Source organism: Malania oleifera, chromosome 3 (assembly GCF_029873635.1).
Source record: "Malania oleifera isolate guangnan ecotype guangnan chromosome 3, ASM2987363v1, whole genome shotgun sequence".
Classification (NCBI taxonomy): domain Eukaryota; kingdom Viridiplantae; phylum Streptophyta; class Magnoliopsida; order Santalales; family Ximeniaceae; genus Malania; species Malania oleifera.
In genome coordinates this window covers 49,420,661-49,444,902 of record NC_080419.1, presented here as the reverse complement: position 1 = coordinate 49,444,902, position 24,242 = coordinate 49,420,661, and the positions used below count along the sequence as shown (strand labels likewise).

The 24,242-nt window shown below is 36.2% G+C and overlaps 1 protein-coding gene across 1 annotated transcript; it reads left to right on the top strand.

Moving 5' to 3' along the window:
- Positions 1 to 4,824: 4,824 nt before the first annotated feature.
- LOC131151307 (uncharacterized) lies at positions 4,825 to 24,072 on the top strand. The gene is made up of 3 exons (XM_058102560.1): positions 4,825 to 5,044; positions 23,438 to 23,650; positions 23,933 to 24,072. Exons 1-3 carry the CDS (start codon positions 4,825 to 4,827, stop codon positions 24,070 to 24,072), a joined length of 573 nt encoding a protein of 190 aa, XP_057958543.1.
- The last annotated feature ends 170 nt before the right edge of the window (positions 24,073 to 24,242 follow it).

The following is a 24,242-nucleotide window of genomic DNA, read 5'->3' as shown; positions in this document are numbered from 1 at the left end:
CCTGCGCCTAGGTGATGCCCCTCTAGTGGTCACCTCGGGGTGCCTGATTGTATCCTTGGAATTGATGAGGTGTGGGCACATCACTAAGCACTGCACGACATTCTCGTGCTATGTTTTAGGTCTACCACATCTGTAACATCCAGCTACTCTACCCCGACATTCGCCCTAATGCTTTTGATGACACCTAGGACAAGGAGGGAGTGACGGAGTTCCTTGAGGAGCTCGGGGTCCCACCTCCTATTGCTGAACCGCATAGTCACCAGGCCTCCTCCATGAACCCCAAGCAGTGCCCTTCTAAAAACCTGAAGGCAAGGTCCTCTTCCTCTAACTCGCTATCCTCGCAGTACTTTACGGATTGGTTTCCAACAATGTGGCCTTATCAACTAGCTTTTAGAAACTCTGGACCAGAAACACCACAACTTGCTCATATATATGCTCTATATCAGTCCTCTCTCAAACCTCCAGGCCTTCTTAGGCTCATCCGAGATCATGTACAGAGCGAAGCGAGATAGTTCCATGAACTTGGCCACGTACTGCTATACGACCAAGTGCCCTTGTGTCCGATGTAAGAACTCCTTTTCTTTAGCTTCTCTGGTGGATTCAAGGAAATGCCTATCAAAGGAGATCTACCCAAATCGGCTCTTGGTCATAACTACTGGCCCTAGCCTTTACTCCTCCACCAGCTTAACTGGTCTCCACCATCGCTTAGCCTCCCTAACTAATTTAAAAGTAGCATGTTACACCCTCTGCTTATCTGTGCAACGTAGAATAGTCAACAACTCCTCTATCTCCTCAACCAATCCTTCTACAAATGCATGTGGACGCATATGAGTGATTTGCTCGATGGTGCAGCCCAGGTCTACAGGTGGTAGTCTTGCCCTCTATAGTCCCTCCTCATCTCTATTCTAACCGGTTAGGCTAGACCTCGCAGCACCGTAGAGGTATCTATATCCTCCTCATTAGAAGCCTCCAAATTATTATTCCCTTCGGCATCAACGTTCTTACCACTGGGATCCATCTTGAAAATAGGGAAAATAATAATTTTCTTACAATTCTATTGGCAGAACACTACCTATACAACTAATTAGCTATAACTATAAATTTCCCCTACATCTCGTACTAAAATACTTAGACCTTCCCTGATATACTTTTCCTACACAAATAAATCATTTGACCTCCAACTCCCCAATCCAAGGGTCAACCTTACCACTCAGAAACAAAATCGTTGATAGTTTGCCTAATTTTTCTGAGACCGTCGCCTCGAGAAAACCACAAAAGACCATCAAGGGAATTCTACCTCTAGACTACAAGAAAAAACCCCAATCTCTCAAGTACTCTGACTCACTATCCACCCTATACCTGAGCCACTTTATCGTACATAGGCTACCCATTCCTACTCTTACCACCACTCATTCCCACACTCTGGTAGTATTATTCCTCTAGAGTATGCATAACCTAACAACCTAGGCTCTGAAACCACAATTGCAGCACCCCGTACCCAGTAGGGCCCGGAGTTCTAATATTCCATAAATAACCCTATAATGCTTTGATACCACAATATCAACATCCAAGAACCTAGTGGGGTCCAAGGTCATACCATCCCATTAGTGACATAAACATACAACCAATGGAAGCCAAACGTATTTATGCAACCATACATACCCGAGTACTAATTCTCAACCAGTCATACTAAAATTTCCCAAAACATTATACAACCCAAAATGTCCAAAACATCTAAACATAGCAGCAAAGTATCCTACTAAGCTCACTCCCGAATAGATCGTCTAGGTCTCTCGCTTTGGAGCTCCTAGACTCAATATCCTATAAGTACTGAAAAATTGATATATTTTTTGGGGTGAGACACTTCTCAATAAGACGGAATAGATTAGTATCAGTGTGTGGGAAAACATGAGTTTTAGTAAACTTAAATGCATTCTTTAATTTACTTTATCGGACAAATATGGCATTTGTACATTATAACTCACACATATATAGTTGAAAATACACATCTCTTTCATAATATAAAACAGTTTGATAACTAATCCCATTTACATAAATTCACATATATGCATAGAAGAAACCTCATTTTGGATATACGACACCATCATGTATAAACACCCATGATTGGGTTATTCAGTTCATATACTGGACTCAGCACTAGCTGGTCCACCATTAGGCTAAGTCAAAAATCATGTCTGCAAGTCTAATTTGCCTACCCAGTCTTGTCCAAGCTCCAAAAGGTACACAACCCTTTCATGGCCAAATCGTTTTTTCATTACCAACATTTCTATCCAGAATAGTGTGGTTGCATTGTCTCACATACTGGCTACCGTATCGTGCTCTCATCACATCTGATCCTTAAGGTTCTTAAATCATATAATGCAATTTAAGTAATAAAAACTGTTATATAAACTCATTTTGTAATTTAGTATAAAACATGTCATATCAAAGCTCGACATACAATCGTTATATCAAAACCCGGCATATAGTCATCATATCAAAACCTGGCATACAACCACTATTTCAAAACCCAGCATACAACCATCATACCAAAACCCGACATATAGCCATCATATCAAAACTCAGCATACAACTATCATATCAAAACCTGGCATACAACCGTCATATCAAAACCTAGCATACAACCATTATATCAAGACCCAACATACAACCGTCATATCACATTTCCAATAACTCCATAAAACCGTGTAAATCACATTTTTCACTAAATAATACCATAGTAATACACAGATTCACTTATGCAATAAATTGGATTAACCTCATGCCACACGATTTGTAGATTAATTAGCAATACCATAAACTGCCCTAGAAAATATATATTTTATCTAAAAACTAGGTCTGATCATCTTCATAATTTTTTTTATTCCAATCAAAGCACTCATTTAATAAGGAAAATGATGATGATCAACCACACTCACTTTGGTTTTTCCCAAATACGTATAATAAGTAAACCGATTAGTTTCATATGATGGAATCATTCAAAAAATCATATATAACACTCACAAGTTCGCATACTTGAGTTTAATCAGTTCAAATTTAAGAAAAAACTGACATAATCTATTCCCCTTACTTGTTCCTAAAAATTTGCTTATCCCGCTCCCTAGAACAATTCCCCGATTCTCTAATACATCGAGGAGAAGGCCGCCGACAAGCTGAGAAAGACAAGGGATATGATTAGAGGGCTAGCCAAAGCCTCGGAAGGCTTTAGAAGAGAGAGAGATGTGCGAGAGAGGGAGCGAGTTGAAACCCTAGTAGAGAGAGAGAGAGAGAGATTTGGAAATTTTAAATTTAAAAAATTACTTAAGTTCTATTTATAAGCAAGCTGACCCACACGAAACCATCGATGGTTTTCTTGAAACCGTCGACAGTTTGGCCACTTACTAGGCCAAACCTTCCTATTACAAGCTCTCACTAGTTGAAACTGTTGAAGGGTTTTCTTGAGATTTCCAAAACCATTTACGGTTTGGTCTCAAACCAAACCCTCCCGCCTAAAACCGTCGATGGTTTTCCTAAGTCACAAAAAACCATTGACGGTTTGGTGTTGTACCAAACACTATCCTTTCTTTCTTTCTCTTTTCTTTTATTCTTTTTTTCTTTTCTAGGTTCGAGTTACTACACATGGTGTTATGATGCAAGCTGCGTGACTATAATAGTTAGATATTTATTATATCATATTTCTTGTTTATATATGCTTGCTTGATGTGTTTGTTCTAGCATTATGTCATTGGCATCTAAAATTTAAAAATTTAACGTTGGTTTATGCATGTGCAACTAGAGAATAAAAATAATTCCCAAGTTATAATAAATTTTTTTTATAAAAAAAAAAAAAGAAATATTAAGGGAATTTGGAATTTCATTTGTTGCGTTTAATATAGTTACCAATATTGGAATTTAATTTTATTTGAATAATAAATACGTGTTTGTATCCCTTGTGAATTAAATAACTAAGTGGGTTAGGGAATTTATTACATATAAATCCCATGATATCCATCACTAGTTTATAGGTGAAGTAATTAATTTTATGTGATGATATTAGTATCTCCATCCCCATCAGATGGAATTAATTAAAGACTCACCAAGTTTAAACTCTAGTAATTGTTAGTATTAGGTCACCTCTCCATCTGGGGATTCACTACGGGACAATAGGTCTAGTATTATGTGATGGTATATACTTAGCTATAAATAATACTATCTTCACCATCCGAGCCACTTCTATTGTTTATAAGACCAAAGCTAAGTCACCAGTTTAATTTTGCTTGGCATAGTTGTTTATTGAGATAGTAAAATTAATAAATCCTCACCCGTCTACACAAATGTTGAATAGTAGATGACCTCCCATCGAGGTATACTACTCATGGTGTTCCAGGTTGCTGACCGATTCTTTAAAAGCAAATATTGGTAGAGAGAACCATAGTCTTAATTGAAATAAAAGTTTATAATTGCTCATCATATTTTGTTATAATATGTGATTCTCAGGATTAAAATGACTTTTGATCCCCTAGTTGTTATTCTCAAGGAAAACAAACAGGTTCGACCTAATTATATTGAAAGGGAAAGGAACTTGTATGTTATACTTATTGTAAAGGAGTACAAGTATAAGCTCGTAGAGGTATGTCAATAGAAACTCAGTGAAGGGGCAATCGATGAGGAAACCTAGGCTTATCAGAGGTGGATTAAGGCTGATGAGATGGCGCGGTGTTACATTTTGGCATCTATGTCGAATGTTCTACAACATCAACATCACTATATGCCTTCTTCTTATGATATAATGCAGAACCTCAAAGAAGGGATCATATTCTGAAGATGATTGGTCTTCTGAATGAGTTAGAGATCCTTGGAGCTGAAATTAATGGGGAAACCCAGGTTGATATCATTCTCCAGCCATTGCCTAACTATTTCAAGCAGTTTTTCCTGAACTACAATATGAATAAGCTCTCTTACTCATTGGAAAAACTTCATAAAGAGCTTCAAGTAGCTAAAGGCCTTATCAGGAATCCAATAATTGCTCTTCTAACTAAGAAAGGTTTGTCTAGGCTAAAAGGCCAAAAGAAGTAGGAAAAGGTTCAAAAACCATAGGGAGCTCCTCTATCGTGCATGGGCCGCATGATGGAGTGAAAAGGCCTAAGGGCAAGGGTTTTCACTGCAATTAGTCAGGGCACTGGAAATCACAATGTCCAATTTATCTCACCAAACAGAACAACAAAGGTATATCTCACTCACTAATAGTTGAAACATGTTTAGCGGTGATATCTACTTATACTTGGTATATAGATACGGGAGCCACTAATCATATCTACAATTCTTTGCAGGGGTTCCAGAAAACCATTGGTTAAGTGATGGGGATATTTACGTATTTCTAGGAGATGGCACGAGAGTGTTAGTAGTTGTAGTAGGACATATTCGCATTTCTTTTCATAGAGATAGGATTTTAATATTGAAAGACTCTCTTTATGTACCTTCCATTAGAAGGAATTTAACCTCTGTTTCCAAGTTGGTTGATCAAGGATATTCTATTTATTTTAATAAATCAGTTGTTATTAACTTAAATACATGTTTTATCTGTTCTGGTACATTGGTGGATGGTCTTTATATAATTAATTATGTTTCTCCTACAGTGCAACTAAATGAATTGAATAACACTAATAAACTACCATGTAAGAGAAAGAAACCTTCTGAATTGAATCAAACTTGTCTTTGGAACTATTGGCCTAACTGTTCATATCCCGTTTTGATAATGACAAATACCTTGGTACTAATGTTTGCCCTGAGCTTGCATGCAGGTTCACTCTACGCATGGAATTGAAAAGAACGTTATATCATGATGGCGTATGGTAACCCCCAGGGAAGATTGAAGAATACTATGCTTAATTTGTAATTGTACTTTTATATTCTTCATTCTGGATTGTAATTTAATATAGCCTGTAATAACTACATCATACACGATAGAACTGTATGCTCAGGTTGCCATAGATTGACCTTTAGGTTCCTATACACTTAGTGCACAGAACCCCTCTAAGCTTACATATCATCAGGGGTAAATTTAAATTAAAGCATGGAACTTAGGCTTAAAATCATAAGGACTTTTGGTGAAAGAACCAAGCAAGTCAAATGTCTCGGTCAACCGAACTGTTGACTGGTCAAATTGTTGACTTGACTTTGGGCGACTGAACTCAAATGACTTGAGTGTCCACGATTGACCGAACTCATACCCTTACTTTTTCCAACGTCCTTGGGCGGCCAAACTTGTAGTTCATTTTCACCTCGGGCGATCGTACTTGGTAGTTTGGTAGGTTGAACTTTATTTTAGGCGACCGAACCTCAGACATTTTGGAAAATCTCCTTGAACAGCAAACCGAACTTAAATTTAGGCACCTGAACATGGAAAATTCACTTTTTCCCATGTGTCTGTTTGGGCAACCGAACCTATGGCTCGGTCAACCGAAACTCTCAGGTTGGCCAAATTTTTACCACAGTTAATTGGGTTAAATAGGGTTAATTTCTTAAACATACTTTAAACAATTTTAATAATTCCTTATGTGTCCCCAAAAGTTATAATTTTGGCCTTCTCTATATATATGGGTTCATTTGCACAATTAAAAAAAAAATTAGCATTTGGATTAGCCTAAAAATCCTTTGATTTTTTGAGTGCTTATTTATCAAATCCAAAACCCATACACTCTTCATTTGTCATTCCTTTGATAAATCAAGCTTCCTAAGAGTGTTCTTAAGTGATTCTATTTACTTAAAAACTCTCATTTGTTCTAGAGTGATTGATTGTTTTTTATTGAGAGTTTCAGCCAAGGTTTTTCCCCCAATTTAACTAATAAATCTTTATGTGGGAAAATCTTTGTAGCTAGTGAGTCTTTGCATCTTTGTTGCAAGACTCATCAAGCTTGTGTGTTTTTATTGTGCAAAATCTTTCTCACAAGCATACTTTTCAAATATCTCTTGAGCTATTATTTTGAGAAAATTATCTTTGAGATATTTTGAATACTCTAGTTGGAACTCTTTGAAACTTGTGGTGATTGATTAATACTGATACTTTGTTTCAAATATTGTTTAAAAATACACTATAGGACTTGATTGTATATTTACATTAGATTGAGTGTTAGCACACTCCATTTGCACTGAGCATAATTACTATCATCTATGAGAGCATCTTTATCTGGACTATATTGTAGTACATATATGCTTGTGTAGAAGCACTTAAATTATACGCAAAATTTCATATCTGATTGTACACCTGATGTGTGTTCGGAAGAGGGGGACTTGCTTTGTGAAAAGTCTTAGATTGACTTTGACCTGGTTAGGAAAGCTAGGTGCACCATCCTAGTAAGATGTTGTATATGGTGCCGCTCCACCTGTGAAGTGAGCCTTAGTGGAGTCCTTGTGTTTGTGAGCCAAGGTGGGGACATAGGCAGTATTGGCTGAACCCCGCTATCATATTTGGTGTCACTTTTACATTTCTTGCTTATATTCTACTTTGTGCTTGATTTAATTTCCTTGTTGAATATAATGCATATCTAATTGACAAGGTATTGCATTTGGTTGAGAAATACTGAAATTGTGTTGCATGTATTGAAAGTTGATTAATATATCGAATATGTAATTCTATACATACTTAGACTACCCCTAGGTTGCATAATACTGTTGCTAAACTGGTGGACCTAGGAAGAAATTTTTAAATCTCCAATTCAGCCCCTCTTGGAATTGCACCAAATTCAACAATTGGTATATGAGCATTGTTACCTAGACTTAGTCATTAGTTTGTAAAAAGATCATAATGGCTTATGTTGGCGCATCCCCTTCGTGTGAGGGAAGACTATTTACGAACTTTTTAAGGTGAAAATTTCACCGAATAGAGATTTAGAATGACTATATTTGTTAACGCCTTAAATTAGAGGTTCTGGAAAGTTATTGCCCAGGGAGATAGTATACCAGTAAAAGTCATTGATTGTGTTGATGTTGCCAAGTTTGAAATTGAGCTGAATGATAATGATAGGAAATTAATGAAAATAAATTTTGATGTCATGAACACCTTGCTGCTTGCTTTAGATTCTAATGTTCTCTGTGAAGTTATGACATGTAATAGTGCTAAAGAGATATGGGAGGAACTTGAAAAGAAACATGAAGCAACTAAGCAAGAAAAGGGGATCACTCCTTGTGACTCAAGCTCAAAGGATCTTGAAGGAGAAAAAGGTGCTTTATAGCTTTAACCAACGATGAGGTAAATTCGTCGCCTTCTACTTTATCAAATAATCCTGGTAATGATTCATGTGATAATTCTAATGATGTATCTGATAATGAATCATGTAATAGTTCTTGTAGTGAAAGCATGCCTACTTATGAAGAATTGCAAGTTGAATATGCTAGAATTCATAAGTCACTTGTTAAAGCCAACAAAAGATATACTACATTGAAAAACAAGTATGATGAATCTTTGAAATAATGTGAGTCAAAACTTCTTGTTGAAAGGGAAAATGATTTCAAAATCAAACAATTAGTAAACAAGAATGAAAAGTTGGAAAAATAATTGAATGTAGTAAGATCTCAAACTTCAAGTGATAATAATAAAGATCTTCTCGTTGCAGAACTTGAATGTAAAGCAAACAACATGATCGAAGAATTTTTGAAATTACAGGATGTTTGTAAAGGTCTAAAGAACTTAAAAATTCAAGATCTAGAAAAGAAAAGATAAGACCAAGCTAAGATCATCTACACATTCACTAGAGGCATGGGCAATTTTAATAAGTTGTTAGGTTAACAAAAGATGACCTTAGATAAGGAAGGTATAGGATATAATGGAGTTAGAAATAGAAAGAAGAAGAATTTGTACATGGGGTACTTTGTAAGAGAGTCCAAACATTATGCTAGTAATTCCTTCAATCCTTATACTTATACCTACTGCGCATTATGTAAAAAAAAAGGGCACACAAAGTTTGATTGTCCATTCAAATGCAAAGGGGTGAAAATGAAGCAAGTGTGGAGAGTCAAAGAAAAACCTGAATCCATTTCTCCTTGACCCGAAAATGATCTAAGTGTCAAAAGATTAAAATTGGTGCACTTAACAACCCTTAGGTCATGTATCTAAATCATAGGGGGTCATGTCAACTAAGAAAAAGTTAAAAGAAGACATGTTGACTAGGTTCACTTGACTGAACCCTTTTCAGCTTAGACCATTCGGTCGACTGAACATGAAAGTTGACCAGACTGTTGACCACATTTGGGTGCTTGAGCTTTCCAATTCAAAATCTGTTCGGGCCACTAAACATGGTTCGGGTGATCGAACTGAACTTCGGGCAACCGAAGCTTTTCATTAGGGTGGTTCCGCCAACCGAACTGAAATGAACTATTTTTTTTTGGGCTACCGAGGGTCAGAATATGAAAGGACACCTAAGATTCAGGCAATCGACCTAGTATTCAGCCAACCAAACATACTTAGCCTCTGGCGTATTTATTATGGTTCGGGTGACCGAAAGTTGGACCAGGCGACCGAAATGCGATCTATATATATGTTGGCCACATGAAATAGGTTCATTTTTTCATTTCTCTTGAGAGAACCCGAAAGTTCCTCTCTTCTTGCTGCCCCTTACTCTCACTCCAAACCTAGTTTTCCCCAGAATATCTCTTCCAATCATGTCTAGGGATCAAAGGCGAGCTGAATCAGGGATTGCTCTTGATAGTGGTTTATTTCTGTAGAAAGGAGGATCAAGTATACAAAAGTTTTTAGGCTCAAGGAGCCTATCCTAGTAAAACTCTTGACATACAATTCATGCAAAATCATTTAAATAATGTGTTATATATGTTCAGGTATTAGGGATGGTACGAGTTCATTAGTTTTCAGCCCCATGGGATATATCCCATCCTTGTCATATTATTTTATGCCAACCTAGGATAGGACTAGAGATGCTACTCTTGGGTCTTTAAGACCAATATACGGTTTGATGACTGATATCTAGCTGAGACTCTCAATATTCAGAGAGGATATTTTGACTACCTTGACTATATCTCTACCTAAATTAATGAGTAGTATTTCACTATGAGTACTTTTTTTAATCTGGTTATGACTAACCCTATGGTTGATTTGAGTAACAGCCTCAGCTACAAGTCTCTGACACTTGAGACGAAAGTTGTGCACCACTAGATATCCTATAACATTCTGCCAAAGTCTGGGTCTAGAGATCATATTTCAAACCAAGACTACTTTGTGATGTGGTGCCTCTTTATGAGGAAGAAGCTGGACTTACCGAGACTGATCCTAAAGTGAATTTTTGTGAATACGGTGGGCAAGAGGATTATTCTGCCATGCGAGGGTATCTTGACTAAGATTTTTGTCAAAGAGAGAATTACCAGGACTCCATATGTAGTGCTGAAGAAGATTAAGGGCATATATACCTTCTCCTCTATAACCCTGAAGATGATGGGTTATAAGCTGACTAGTAACATGTGGTTGCCAACCATACCTAAGAGAGGACCAGGGCCACAGGAGCTTCCTCAGGAGCAGCTCCACATGTCATCTAATGCTGAGATTATGGCTGCCATCACTGGTCTCACAACGTCCTTTGATGAGTTTAAGACATCTATCCAGAACAAGATCAGGGAGTAGGCTTCCTTATCCCAGGTGAGGCATTCTGAGTTTTACATCGAGTTCACAAAGTTTTAGTCTATTGTAAAGGCGAATTACCACAACCTTGGTGAGCACCTGAGGGAGATGAATGGGGAGGATGACAGTGAGGAGCAGATGGATGTGAGTGGCGAAGAAGAAGGGATTGATGATAGAGAGACCAAAAGGAGACCTTGAGGATCAGTAGCTCATATATTTCATCTTTTACATATATACACTTCAGTCTGTAATAACTATACTGCTTTTGGTTTTGCTTTTTGCATTACATTCTCACACACCACACTCACATATTGATTTTTTTTTGTTTGTGTGGTTGACTTAAGTTTGTATATGATGGCTTACGTGCTCTTAAATGTCTTTGATTATTCTGTTTTCCTGATTGATGCCTCCTGCATGGCGGATGCAGTTGATGAGTATTGCATATTGGTAGTTGTTTGTAGGTTCTTGCATGCCCAAACTAGATGATATACTGGTTGCTTGAATCTTTTTTAATGCAGGTTTTTATGGGAAATTTCTTATTTACAGATAGTATAATGTTGGATTTTCATCTGACATTTCCCAAAATATTCAAACTTTTGCTAAAATATTGATGGATGTGCATGCAATTTTTTTTTTAAAATTTTTAAACTACCTGCACTTAGCTCAAATTAACTTGAAATATCTTAAGGTTGTGCATGTGTTTAAATTCTTTACTGATCATGCTATTCAAAGGATTGGAGTTAAATGGTATCTGGATGATGCATCACTATTTAGATTCATATAATAAAATTAGTTTTGTTATAAGCAGGTTTCCATGGGAAAAACTATATTTCAGACGAAATGCTGCCAAAATTTTCCTAAATTCATTGCACACATCCTATGTTTCAATAAAATTGTACACTATAATTTGAGTTTGTACTTCTAGAACATTTTTTTTTTTTGTGTGCATCATGAATATTCTAAGTGTGATTTGTTTTAGTTAACTACAATAATATTGCTGGACTTAAATCCAATCTTTTGTGGCAAACTTAATCCCCAAAACACTTGTTGATTATCTTTAAAGGGGGATCTATCTTAAAGACAAATTTGCATGAAATGATCCTAAAAGCTAATCTTTTGTGATGCTAAGTATTTATAAATTTTAAAATACTCGTGTCGTATGCTCAAGTTGTAAGAATAACGAGAATGCATAACCTGAGGGGGAGCCACTTCACTTAGAAAAATATACGGCTCTGAAAAATTAAACGCTATCTCACATTATTCATTGTTATACTCTATATCTAGTGAGAATATCTTTCAGTCATTGTGTGCTGCATGATTATATCGTCTCTTTGACTTGGCTATTTGAATTTATCAATACTGGACTCTTTGAATTGATGTAAATTACTATATATTATTTGTTCAACTCAAACAGGTCACTTAGATAAAGATTTTTCTTTTTTTTTTTGGAAAAAGCTTCTTTTTCAAATGACATGCTTCCAAAATTTCTAAAAATATTTCCAAATTTTATCATGTATCTAAATGATTGTCACTCATTGTTTGCCTATATGCTCTAATTCTTTTATCTTGGTCCTTTTTGCTGTTGTCTAAACGGGGAGAAGAGGAAAAATTGGGTACATCAATAATAATTGAGTTTTAATTCTCTTTATGCATATTGTCAGGGGGAACATTTCTTGGTTGTACCCACTTTTGCATAACGTATTTATCATCATAAAAAAGGGGGTTATTGTTGACCTGATTGGTCATATCCTATTTTGATAATGACAAATACCTTGGTACTAACGTTTGCCGTGAGCTTGCATGCAGGTTCATTCCACGCTTGGAATTGAAAAGAACATTATATCCTGATGGCGTATGGTGACCCCCAGGAAGATTGAAGAATATTATGCTTAATTTGTAATTGTACTTTTATATTCTTTATTTTAGATTGTAATTCAATATGGTCTGTAATCATGCATAATAGGACTGAATGCTCAGGTTGCCTTAGATTGAACTTTAGGTTTCTACACACTTAGTGCACATGATCCCTCTAAGCTCAGATATCATCAGGGGTAAATTTAAATTAAAGTATGGACCTTAGGCTTAAAATTTTAAAGACTTCAGGCGAACGAACAAGGCAAGTCAAATTACCTCGGTCGACCAAACTATTGACTGGTCAAATAGTTTACCTGAATTTGGGTGACCGAACTCAAATGACTTGAGTGTCCACGGTCAACAAAACTCATACCCTTACGTTTTTCAACATCCTCGGGTGCTCGAACTTGTAGTTCATTTTCACCTCGGGCGACCGAACTTGGCAGTTCTGTAGGCTGAACTTTTTTTTAGGCCACCCAACCTCGAATATTTTGGAAAATTGCCTTGAACAACAAACTAAACTTAAATTTAGGCACCTGAACATGGAAAATTCACTTTTTCCCATGTGTTTGTTTGGGCAGCCGAACCTATGGCTCGGTCCACCGAAACTCTTGATTTGGCCAAATTTTTATCATGGTTAATTGGGGTTAAACATGGTTAATTTCTTAAACACATTTTAAACAATTTTAATAATTCCCTATGTTTCCCCAACAGTTATAATTTTGGTCTTATATATATATATGGGTTCATTTGCACAATTAAAAAAAAGATTAGCATTTAGATTAGCCTAAAAATTCTTTGATTTTTTGAGTGCGTATTTATCAAATCCAAAGCCCATACACTCTTCGTTTGTCATTCCTTTGATAAATCAAGCTTTCTAATAGTGTTCTTGAGTGATTATATTTGCTTAAAATATCTCCTTTGTTATAGATTGATTGATTGTTTTTATTGAGAGTTTTAGCCAAGGTTTTTCTACCGGTTTAACTAATAATTTTTGTGTGGGAAAATCTTTGTAGCTAGTGAGTCTTTGCATCTTTGTTGCAAGACTCATCAAGCTTGTGTGTTTTTGATTGTGCAAAATCTTTTTCACAAACATACTTTTCAAATATCTCTTAAGCAATTATTTTGGGAAATTATCTTTGAGATATTTTGAATAATCTAGTTGGAACTCTTTGAAACTTTTGGTGATTGATTAATATTGATACTTTGTTTCAAATATTGTTTGAAAATACACTCTAGGACTTGATTGTATATTTATATTAGACTGAGTGTTAGCCCACTTAATTTGCACTGAGCATAATTACTATCATCTATGAGTGCATATTTATCTGGACTCTATTGTAGTATATATATATGCTTGTGTAGAAGCGCTTAAATTTTACGAAAATTTCATATCTGATTATATAGCCAACATGTGTTCATAAGAGGAAGATTTGCCCTGTGAAAAGTATTAGATTGGCTTTGACTCGGTTAGGAAAGCTAGGTGCACCATCTTGGTAAGGTGTTGTATACGATGCCTTTCCATTCGTGAAGTGGGCCTTAGTGGAATCGTTGTGCTTGTGAGCCACGGTAAGGACGTAGGCAGTATTGGCCAAACCCTGATATCATATTCAGTGTCACTTTTGCATTTCTTGCATTATATTCTACTTTGTGCTTGATTTAATTTTCTTACTGAATATACTGCATATCAGATTGACACGGTATTGCATTTTGTTGAGAAATATTGAAATTGTATTGCATGTATTGAAAGTTGATTAATATATCAAATCTGTAATTTCATACATACATAGATTGCCTCTAGGTTGTATAATACTGTTTAGACTGGTTAACCTAGGAAGAAATTTTTAAATCTCTAATTCATCCTCCCCCCCCCCCTCTTGGGATTGCACCAAATTCAATAGACACCCACACCTAGGTCATATTAATTTGAGATGGATTTCAAGGCTAGTTCATAATGGGCCATTAGGTTCATTAGAAATGGAGGCAGTGCCAGTCTATGAATCCCACTTAAAAAGTAAGATGACCAAGCGGTCCTTTTCGGCCAAGGACTATAGAGCAAAAGAGGCATTAGAAATGGTTCACTTTGATTTGTGTGGCCCCATGAATATCTAGGCTAGAGGTGGCTTTGAGTATTTCATTACTTTCATTGATGATTGCTCAAGGTATGGTAATATTTATTTGATGCGTCATAAGTCTGAATTCCTTGAGATATTCAAGGTATTTAAGGCAGAAATGGAGAAATGTCAGGGTAAATGTATCAAGACACTACGATCTGATCGTGGTGGCGAGTACCTCTTAAGACAATTTGTGGATTACTTATCAGAGGAGGGAATTAAATCCTAATTGTATGCTCCTAGTATGCCATAATAGAATGGTGTGGAAGAAAGAAGGAATATGACTCTTATGGACATGGTCAGATCAAAGATAAGTTGTTCAGATTTGCCTAATTCATTTTGGAGGCACGCACTAGAAACAATAGCCTATATTCTAAACTTGGTCCCATCTAAGTTAGTACCAACTACACCCACAAAATTGTGGACTAGGCGCAAACCTAATTTGCGCATGTTTGGATATAGGGTAGTCCAGTACACATTCTAAAAGGGAAAACAGATAAGTTGGAATCAAGGAGAGAAGTCAGTTTATTTATTGGCTGCCCTAGAGGAATGAAAGGTGGCTTATTTTATTGTCCTAAGGATTAGAAGGTCATTGTTAACACCAATGCTCGATTCTTAGAAGAGGATTATGTAATGAACCATAGACCCAGAAGTAGGATTGTTCTGGAAAAGTTGAGGGGAGATATACCAGCTATACCAATACTACAAGAAGAACCATCACAAGACAGAGTTATTGACATCCCATTGCCTCGTCATAGTGGAACGAATGTTGTAACTCAAGCTGAGTCTGACCCATCACGTGCAGCCACCATCAATATGTCAGTTGTACAACCAGGGCAGAATGATGGTGCACAAGGATCAAGATCAACACACAAAATGTTTCCCTAGAGTTTATGGTTGGTTGAAATAAGTAGTCTCAGCCTTTGACCAATTTTCAACTGTTGGATAATTTAATTAAAATAAATCCATCCGTTTCTACGCTGGAGTGCCATTCTACGCCATGAACCTATCGACGAGTGGATACATTTTTCGCCGAGTGTCCTTCATTCGTTGGTCAATGAGACCAGGGGATTCACTGACGATTGGGATTTATAAGGTCTCAATATTTTCTTGTTGACGAGACTAAGCATTAGTCGACGAGTGACCTTCATGCATTCATTAACGAAGTCAGGGGAGAAGTCAACGTGTGCCCTGATTTCTGGCCAAGCCCATCATAGGTCAAATGCATACGAATATGTCATAAAAAAACATGCATCCTAAGGTCAATCTATATATCATTTTGAGCTTCACATTATATCTTATGAGTTATGCAAATACAATCAAATCTAATTTGCAAAATAGAATTTAAAATATGGATTGTATTTATCCTTCTGCTCTTCTGCTTCCATAGATTGAGCCAAGTGGTATGTACTTTGTGTTCCTTGTGGCTTCCATAGCGTATTTACCCTCCATGTGTGCTAATTTATGATCATGGTCAAAATCTCAATGCATAGGTAAAATACGAAGTGATTTGTCATTATCAAAACAAGATTGGACTCATAGAGTCAACAACATATTGAATACTACAAAGTTAGCAGGTAGTATTCTTTCCTGAACTCAATTGGGTAACCTTTAAGTATTTTTTACATATTATTGAGGTTCCCATTAGTGTAACCATAGATAACTCAATTTCTAATGGCTGAGTCCCAACCCCACACATTTTAATGTAAGTTGTAGATATAAAGGAATGTGTTGCTCTAGAATCAAATAATACTACTACTTTCTTAGAGAACATGGGAATGATACCTATCACCATATCGTTAGAATTTTCAGCATCTCCTGGAGTGAGGGCATAAACACGCGCCTAAGCGGTGTTATGTTGATTATTGCTCCTAGGTGCCTAGTTGCTTTCCCTATGCTAGTTAGGATTGTAGAAATTGTTCTGCAGGTAATCGAGCCCAACACTATGCTTCTTCTTCTACTTCTTCTGCTTCTCCTTCTCCTCCTTCTGCTTCTTCTTCTTCTTCTTCTCCTTCTCCTCCTTCTGCTTCTCCTCCTCCTTCTTCTTCTCCTTCTCCTCCTTCTTCTTCTCCTCCTGCTTCTTCTTCTTCTCCTTCTTCTTCTTCTTCTTCTTCTGCTTCTTCTCCTTCTGCTTCTTCTCCTTCTTCTTCTTCTCCTTCTTCTCCTTCTGCTTCTTCTTCTTCTTCTTCTTCTCCTTCTACTTCTCCTTCTTCTTCTTCTTCTTCTTCTTCTTCTTCTTCTTCTTCTTCTTCTTCTTCTTCTGCTTCTTCTCCTTCTTCTTCTTATCCTTCTGCTTCTTCTCCTTCTTCTTCTTCGTCTTCTTCTTCTTCGTCTTCTTCTTCTTCTTCTTCTTCTTCTTCTTCTTCTTCTTCTTCTTTTTCTTCTCCTGCTACTTCTGCTGCTTCTCCTTCTTCTTCTTCTTCTTCTTCTTCTTCGGCATGGGCCTCTTTCTCTGGTCGAACATGGCCGCACTCCTTTGTATACTTTTCTCCACCACCATTGCTTTTTCCACCAATTTGGAGAAGTCTTTGACTTGGAGTACAACCACCCGTTCATAAATCCTTGGTTTCAAGCCTTCTTCAAAATTTCAAGCTTTCTTTGATTCATCAGGAATCAAATATGATGCAAAACAAGATAACACAATGAATTTCACTGCATATTGTTGGACGACTATGTTTCCTTATGTTAAATTTGTAAACTCTTTAGCTTTAGCATCTCTGGTTGATGTGGGGAAATGTTGTTTAAAGAAAATTTCCTTAAAGTGTCCCTACGTAAAGATTGTTGGACTTGATTCTTGCTTTAGGAGTAGCTTCCTCGAGTTCCACCAACATTTGGCTTCACCGGTCATTTTAAAAGCAAAATATAGCACCTTTTGTTCGTTCGTGCAACAAAGGACTTGTCGTAATTCTTCCATTTCTTGGATCCAATTTTCTATAATAATTGGATCAGCTTTTCCCTCAAAAGTAGGAGGGCTCGTACGATTGAATTGTTAACAATACAACCATCATGAGTTGGTAAATTATTTTGTCCTTTGGAGTTTCGCAGAATTTTTGCCATGACTTGCTGTGCCACTTCACGTAACACTGTAGTAACATTGATGTCTTCTCCATTCCAAGTTCCTATATTATTCTCGTTTCCTACAACATTCATGTTGTTGTTCATAGGGTCCATTCTAAGGGAAAGAACCAAAGTTAATTTAAAATCATAATTTTTGGCCTAACACGGCTTTCAAATCTCTTTTTGATGATAACAAATAAAGCATGATTTAACATGTGTTGTTAAAGTGATGATGTTTCAGTAATACTTAAAGACAAAGTTCAAAAGAAAGAATAGCAATGAAAGTTCAAGATCACTAAGGACTCAAAGTCACATCCATATTTAAAGTGATCCAAAGGAAGCTGAAGCGACACCAAAATGAGTTAAGTATGTTGAAATCTAAAGCTGACTCAAAGCTCAAGTCAAAGGGGATTCAAAGCAAAAATACCATGGAAGACTTCAAGCTTAGAGTGTTTTAAGGCTTTAAGCCAAATGATGTAAGCACTTCATATTGAAATATCACATGGAAATATGTTGAAGCTCTTTACGGGTCATTGTGGACTTAGAGATTTTATTTTACAAAACCCCTGATAAAGTTTTTATAAATCAAAGCAGGAGAGCAAAAGGTTTTTGAAAACTAAAAACTGAAAAACCAGAATTTTAACTGCCTAGATGACTAAAGTTTATCCTCGGAAGGCTGGAGAATTTCCTCAAAAAGATTGAGGATTAAGTTCAGTCTACTGAAGAATTTCCTGACGAAATCCTGAAGAGGTAGTATAGCCTCGGAAGACCGAACCATGTCAGCCCAGTCGACTGATCCTGCTTCCAGATAGTTTTTTAGTGTTTTAAAAGAAATTTAGAAGACTAAACTCGATACTTCAGTCTACTGAAGATTGTTAATAGCTAACATTTTTTTAAATATTTTAAAATTCAAACTTAAGTTTCTTATGCCCCAAATTTCATAAAAATTTGGGAAATACTCCAAGTAATCTTCGGCAACACAAAAATACCTTTATGAGCCTATAAATACATGTTTTTGCAAATTAAACTACACCAAGAAATTGAAAATCTATTCAAAAGCTGAAAGCTCTTTTACTCTCTCAAAGATCTCTCTTGCTCACTTTTGCAACTCTGAATTGCTGAAGAATTCTAAAGTGCTGAAACATCCTTCTCTGAGTTCTAAACTACTGAATTGCTGATTCTCATCTAGAGAAGAAATTTGGTGAAATCACTTTTGAGCTTCAATCTATTTCTTTTTATATTTGATATTGAAGTATATAGTGCTTTCAATTGTGCTAAACCACTCTTTTGAGAGTGTCATTGTACACAGGTATTGTTTATTGTCTCTTGTAGTTGTTGATGATTCAAGGATTGTTTGGATCATTGGCCCAAGTATGGGATATCGCTTGGAGAGGGGGCCTTTACCCTTAAGGAAGAATTTGTAAAGGTTTGCTCTGCCGGGAACGGAGTGCTATAGTGGAATCCTTATAATTCCTGGTATTAGCCTAGGGAAAGGACGTAGGCTAGGGATAAGCCGAACCTCTTAAAAATCTCGGTCTCACTCTTGCCCTTCTCTTTACTTTTAGCATATGTATACATTGTGTTGTGTGTATGCAAAGTTCAAGTTGCTAAAAATTAAAAATCGAGATTAAGAGGACTCTTAACTTAAGAAAGTATGTTTGATTAAACTTTTACGGAAACCCAAAAGGGAGTACATTGTTTAATCATTTGCAGAAATCTTAGTTGAGGGAGTGCAAACAATTTCATTCACTACGGGGCTTAAAACAAACATATATTCACGGGGCTACAAACAAACTCTACCTTGAGTTCTTCCAAAAGCTGAAAATTGCTAAAGAGCTACATATCATATCTTGATTTGGTATTCTGTGGATGATTGATTTTGTTGTTGTTTGGCTATTTGATTGATTGATTACTGGTTTGTGGATTGATTAAATAACTTAGTTTTTGCTGTGTATTTGATAAATTAACAAGAGGTTGAAAATTCTTGAAAAGAATTAAAAGAAAATTTTAATAACCCAATTCACCCCCCCCCTTAGGGCTACACCTTGACTTTCAATTTGTATCAGAGCCCTGTTATAACAAATCTTAAAAACTAGTTAAATAAAGATCTACATGGCACATATAGGAGTAGCTCCCTTTGGAGAGGGTCAATCCTCAACTAGACCACCTTTCTTTTGTGTAGTGACCCAGAAATTATAAAAATAAAAGGAAATGAGAAAATGGATTTTTTGGCTAAAGCAAGAGGAAACTGACGGCAGTTTTCTGAAGGAGCCAGAAAATCGGCGACGGTTTGAGTATTAACCGCAGAATGGTAAAGGTAAAACAGTAAATTTGGGGCCGATTGATAGAAAACCGGTGACAACTTTCTGAGAAGCCAAGAAAACTGTTGACGGTTTTTGGTTGCAGAGCTGAGATTATAAAAAACCGAGAGATGCATTTTAAACATAAAATCAAATACTCTCTCTCTCCTCTCCAAACCCATGAACCTCTCTCACTTCTCTCTACAATTTCTAATTTGTTAAGCCTCGTTTCAACGATCATGAACCACCACGAGGTTCCAGGGAAGATTCTCTATAGCGTAGTTGGAGTAGAATTTCAATTTGGGGTTTTGGGGCACCATCCCAAAATTGAGGTAAGGGTGTTGTTTGAGTATTTTTGGGTTGATTATTTAATTATTGAAGGTATAAGCTTAGATGTGAATGCATTCCTGAGGTTAAATTGAGAAATTGGGATTTTGTATAATTCAGGTTTGGTGTATACAAGGCAGGCAGGCTAGGTTTTCAGTAGGTGTTTTTCCTCAGGAACCTAGGTAAATGATAAATAGTTTATAATTTAGGAAATGTGAGTATGAAACTATTATGGGAAATTTAGTTGATTGATAGGGAAATATATACATACATATATATATATATATATATATTTATTTATGTGTGTGTGTGTGTGTGTGTGTGTGTAATTGCAGGATTATGGAATTATGAACGTTGTGGGCATGAGTTAGAATCAGTAGGCGAGTTCAGTTAGCCAAGGTAAGGGAAATATGCTATGCCAATTAAATTAGGAATTTTTTTATCAATAAAGTATATGTATTCTAGTATATGAAGTTCAGATGGTTACAAGTATTACATTATTTTTAAGGTTATTATTCAGATCACAAATTACCTTTATTATTAGAAAATATAGATTTCAGGATATGTGATAGTCCATTAATTATAATATCATGATTTACAATATATATATATATATATATATATATATATATATATATATACCGACAGATATTTCATAGATTACATACAGAAAGATATTTTACAGTATTTATAGAATACCATGTTTTCTAGAATTTCAAATCCATAACACTCAGATATTACAGTTTATTCAGTCAGATAATACATATCAAATATTACAGTGATTTTAGGCAGATATTACAGTATTTTCATATCAGATTTACAATGTTATGGTTTTTTTTTTTTTTTTTGTATTCATGATGAAACAGTAAGATAATTATATATATTAGTATTATATAGTATCAAACCCTAATGAATTATTTCAGTCAGATTCAGTCAGTAGAGCCCGGTACCGTTGCTATTTCATATCAGAGTGCAACAATATATCTCAGATAGTGTGTGGATTTTCTTCAATTCGAATGCTTTTAGCCTACGCATCCCATAAGGAATTCAAATTATACCAAATGGATGTAAAAAGTGCCTTCTTGAATGGTTTCATAAATGAAGAGGTACATGTAGCACAACCACCTGGATTTGAGGACATAAAACATCCTGATCATGTGTATAGATTAACTAAGGCATTGTATGGATTACAACGAGCTCCTAGAGCTTGGTATGAAAGATTAAGTGGATTCTTATTAAATAATAGCTTCTCGAGAGGGAAGGTAGGTAACACCTTATTCATTAAAACCAAAACTGAAGACATGCTTATAATTCAAATCTATGTTGATGATATCATATTTAGTGCTACAAATGATCAATTATGTAAGGAATTTACAAAGTGTATGCAAAATGAGTTTGAGATGAGTATAATAGGAGAAATAAATTACTTTCTAGGATTACAAATTAAGCAAGCTAAAATTGGAACCTTCATAAGTCAATCCAAATACATAAAAGACAAGCTTAAAAAATTCGATATGGAAAGTAGTAAACCCATGGGGACACCCACGAGTACTTGAATAAGTCTTGATAAAGATGAAAAAGGGAAACCGGTGGATATGAAGTATTATAGAGGAATGATAGGAAGTTTGCTATACCTAACGTCAAGCTGGCCCTATATAATGTTTAGTGTATGCATGTGTGCACAATTTTTGAACATGATCTCTTAGAAAAAGTACTATTGACACTTATCACTTTTTAGGACGATCTTTAGTATCTTGGTTTTCTAAGAAATAAAACTCTGTAGCCTTATCAATCGTTGAAGCTTAATATGTAGTAGTTGGGAGTTGTTGTGCACAAACTTTGTATATGAAACAACAATTAAAAGACTTTAATCTTGAAGACACAACTATTCCAATCAAGTGTGATAATACAAGTGCAATAAATATATCTAAAAATCCTATATCGCACTCAAGAACTAAGCATATTGACATAAGACATCACTTTTTAAGAGATCATGTTCAAAAAGAAGATATATCACTTGAATTTATTAATAAAAATGACCAATGGGTGGATATCTTTACAAAACCTCTCCCCGAAGAAAGATTTGTATCCACTAGAAGAGAACTTGGATTGTTACATAGTAGGGAAGTGATTTAAGACGGTTTCTAAATAAGTATAGAAAGAATTTTACAAACTTACAAACTTTACACAACTGAGCCTGGAAGCTTTGATGACTGAACACTATAGCTTGAAGGTTCAGACGACTGAGCCATCACACCTCATTCGACTGAGGTACTACTTCCTGTTCAAGTTCCTATTCTGTAAATCCTCCGATGAATGAACTTAATCTTCAGTCTACTGAAGTCGCGGGATCTATATATTTAACAAGCAAAAAAACCTAACTTCAGGCTTTTGAACCCTATTCCATCACTCATCTGAAGCACCCACTCTTTGTCTTCTTCAATCCTCACCAAAAATCTCTTGAATCCTAGCCTCTTAACACAATTGTACATCCTCACCTACGGATTCTAGGGTTTCATAGCTGGGTTTTGTTTGCTCTCTGATCTTTAGTATGCCTCATGCTAAGACGACAACAAACTTTGGAACTTCTACTGGTAGAGATGATAACAACATTGAAAGATGGCTAGTCACACCTCCATCCAAGCTTTGTTATCATTCTTCTCTCAGGTCTACGAATCCTATTCTTGGTAAGGTGATCGACACCGCTTTCTTTGATACTGAATTCTCTGAGATACTCCCCATGTTTAGGAATATTGGCTGGAAAAACTTTGTAGTGTACCAAGCTAAAGGCATGTTCCCCAATCTCATCAAAATTTTTTATGCCAACATAATTAATAATGACGGTGTTTAACTTCTGAGGTTAGGGGCAAGAAAATTGTTTTAACTCCTCCGATTTTAGCTCCCACACTGCATATCACCCTAGAAGAATTTGAATGTCCTGCATTTTCTCAATCTTGGATTTTAGAGCAAGACTTCACACCTGAAGCATCTGATTATGGAAAATGAACCTATGTACTTTGGACATCCACCATTGTACAAACAATTGAATCTCCAAGCTCAAATCCTTCATTATATCATTTCATATAACATTGTACCCAAGTCTGGCTCTTTCGATCATCTTTCCTATGTTGAGTGCTTTGTCTTATGGTGTTTATTTAAAGGAAAGAAACTTGACCTATCTAGTCTTATTTTGAAGTGGATGTGGGCAAAGTTAGAAGCTTCTAGAGTGACCCTTCCATATGGAGGTGCACTGAACCTCATCTTTGCTCAGCTCGATATCACTACACCTTCTGAGTTGTTCATAAAACGTACTCGTTATGATCTCTTCAACTCCACAACCCTTAAACAAATGGGCTATGACAAGAGTGATCAAGGTTGGTACTTCAAAGGAGAAAGGCCTCAATGAGCACCAGCAGAAGCTCCTCCTCCTCTAACTCATGACCAAAGACCTCCTGCAGACACTCCTTCTTGGTTCATGTCTTTTCATAGTGAATTCTCCACCTTCAATAGGGATATGAGGTCAGGACATCAAAGCCTTCAGGAGAAGGTATCCTCCCTTGATCAACGCCTCACTCGTATTGAGGAACATCGGGCTAGCTCATCTCGAGGTGTTGATCCTATAGACACCAGTTCAGCCCCTTGAAGTGATGATGAAGATTCTGAGGAAGGGAGTGACGAAGGTGATGAAGAAGACGAAGGTAATGAAGAAGAGGAAAGTGATGAGGAAGAAGATGGAGATGAAGAAGAGAAAGGTGTTGAATATGCTAAGGAGGAAGATGATGATGCTGATAGTTAAGTTTTAGACATTTTATGATTTACTCTTGATGTAAACACTTAGTTTTTATGTTGCCTTGCTTTTATTTGCTTGAATTTCCTATGCTTGAAATACATATGCTCTTTTAATGACTTTTTGCATTATGCCCCTCGATTCTTTTTTAATGATGTCAAAGGGCGAGAGAAGTTTTG

Coding starts and splice junctions, on each gene's coding strand:
- LOC131151307 (XM_058102560.1), top strand. CDS start 4,825: ATGATTGGTCTTCTGAATGAGTTAGAGATCCTTGGAGCTGAAATTAAT. Junction 5,045..23,437: donor TGCTCTTCTAACTAAGAAAG/GTTTGTCTAGGC, acceptor GTTTATTTAAAG/GAAAGAAACTTGACCTATCT. Junction 23,651..23,932: donor CTATGACAAGAGTGATCAAG/GTTGGTACTTCA, acceptor GTGATGATGAAG/ATTCTGAGGAAGGGAGTGAC.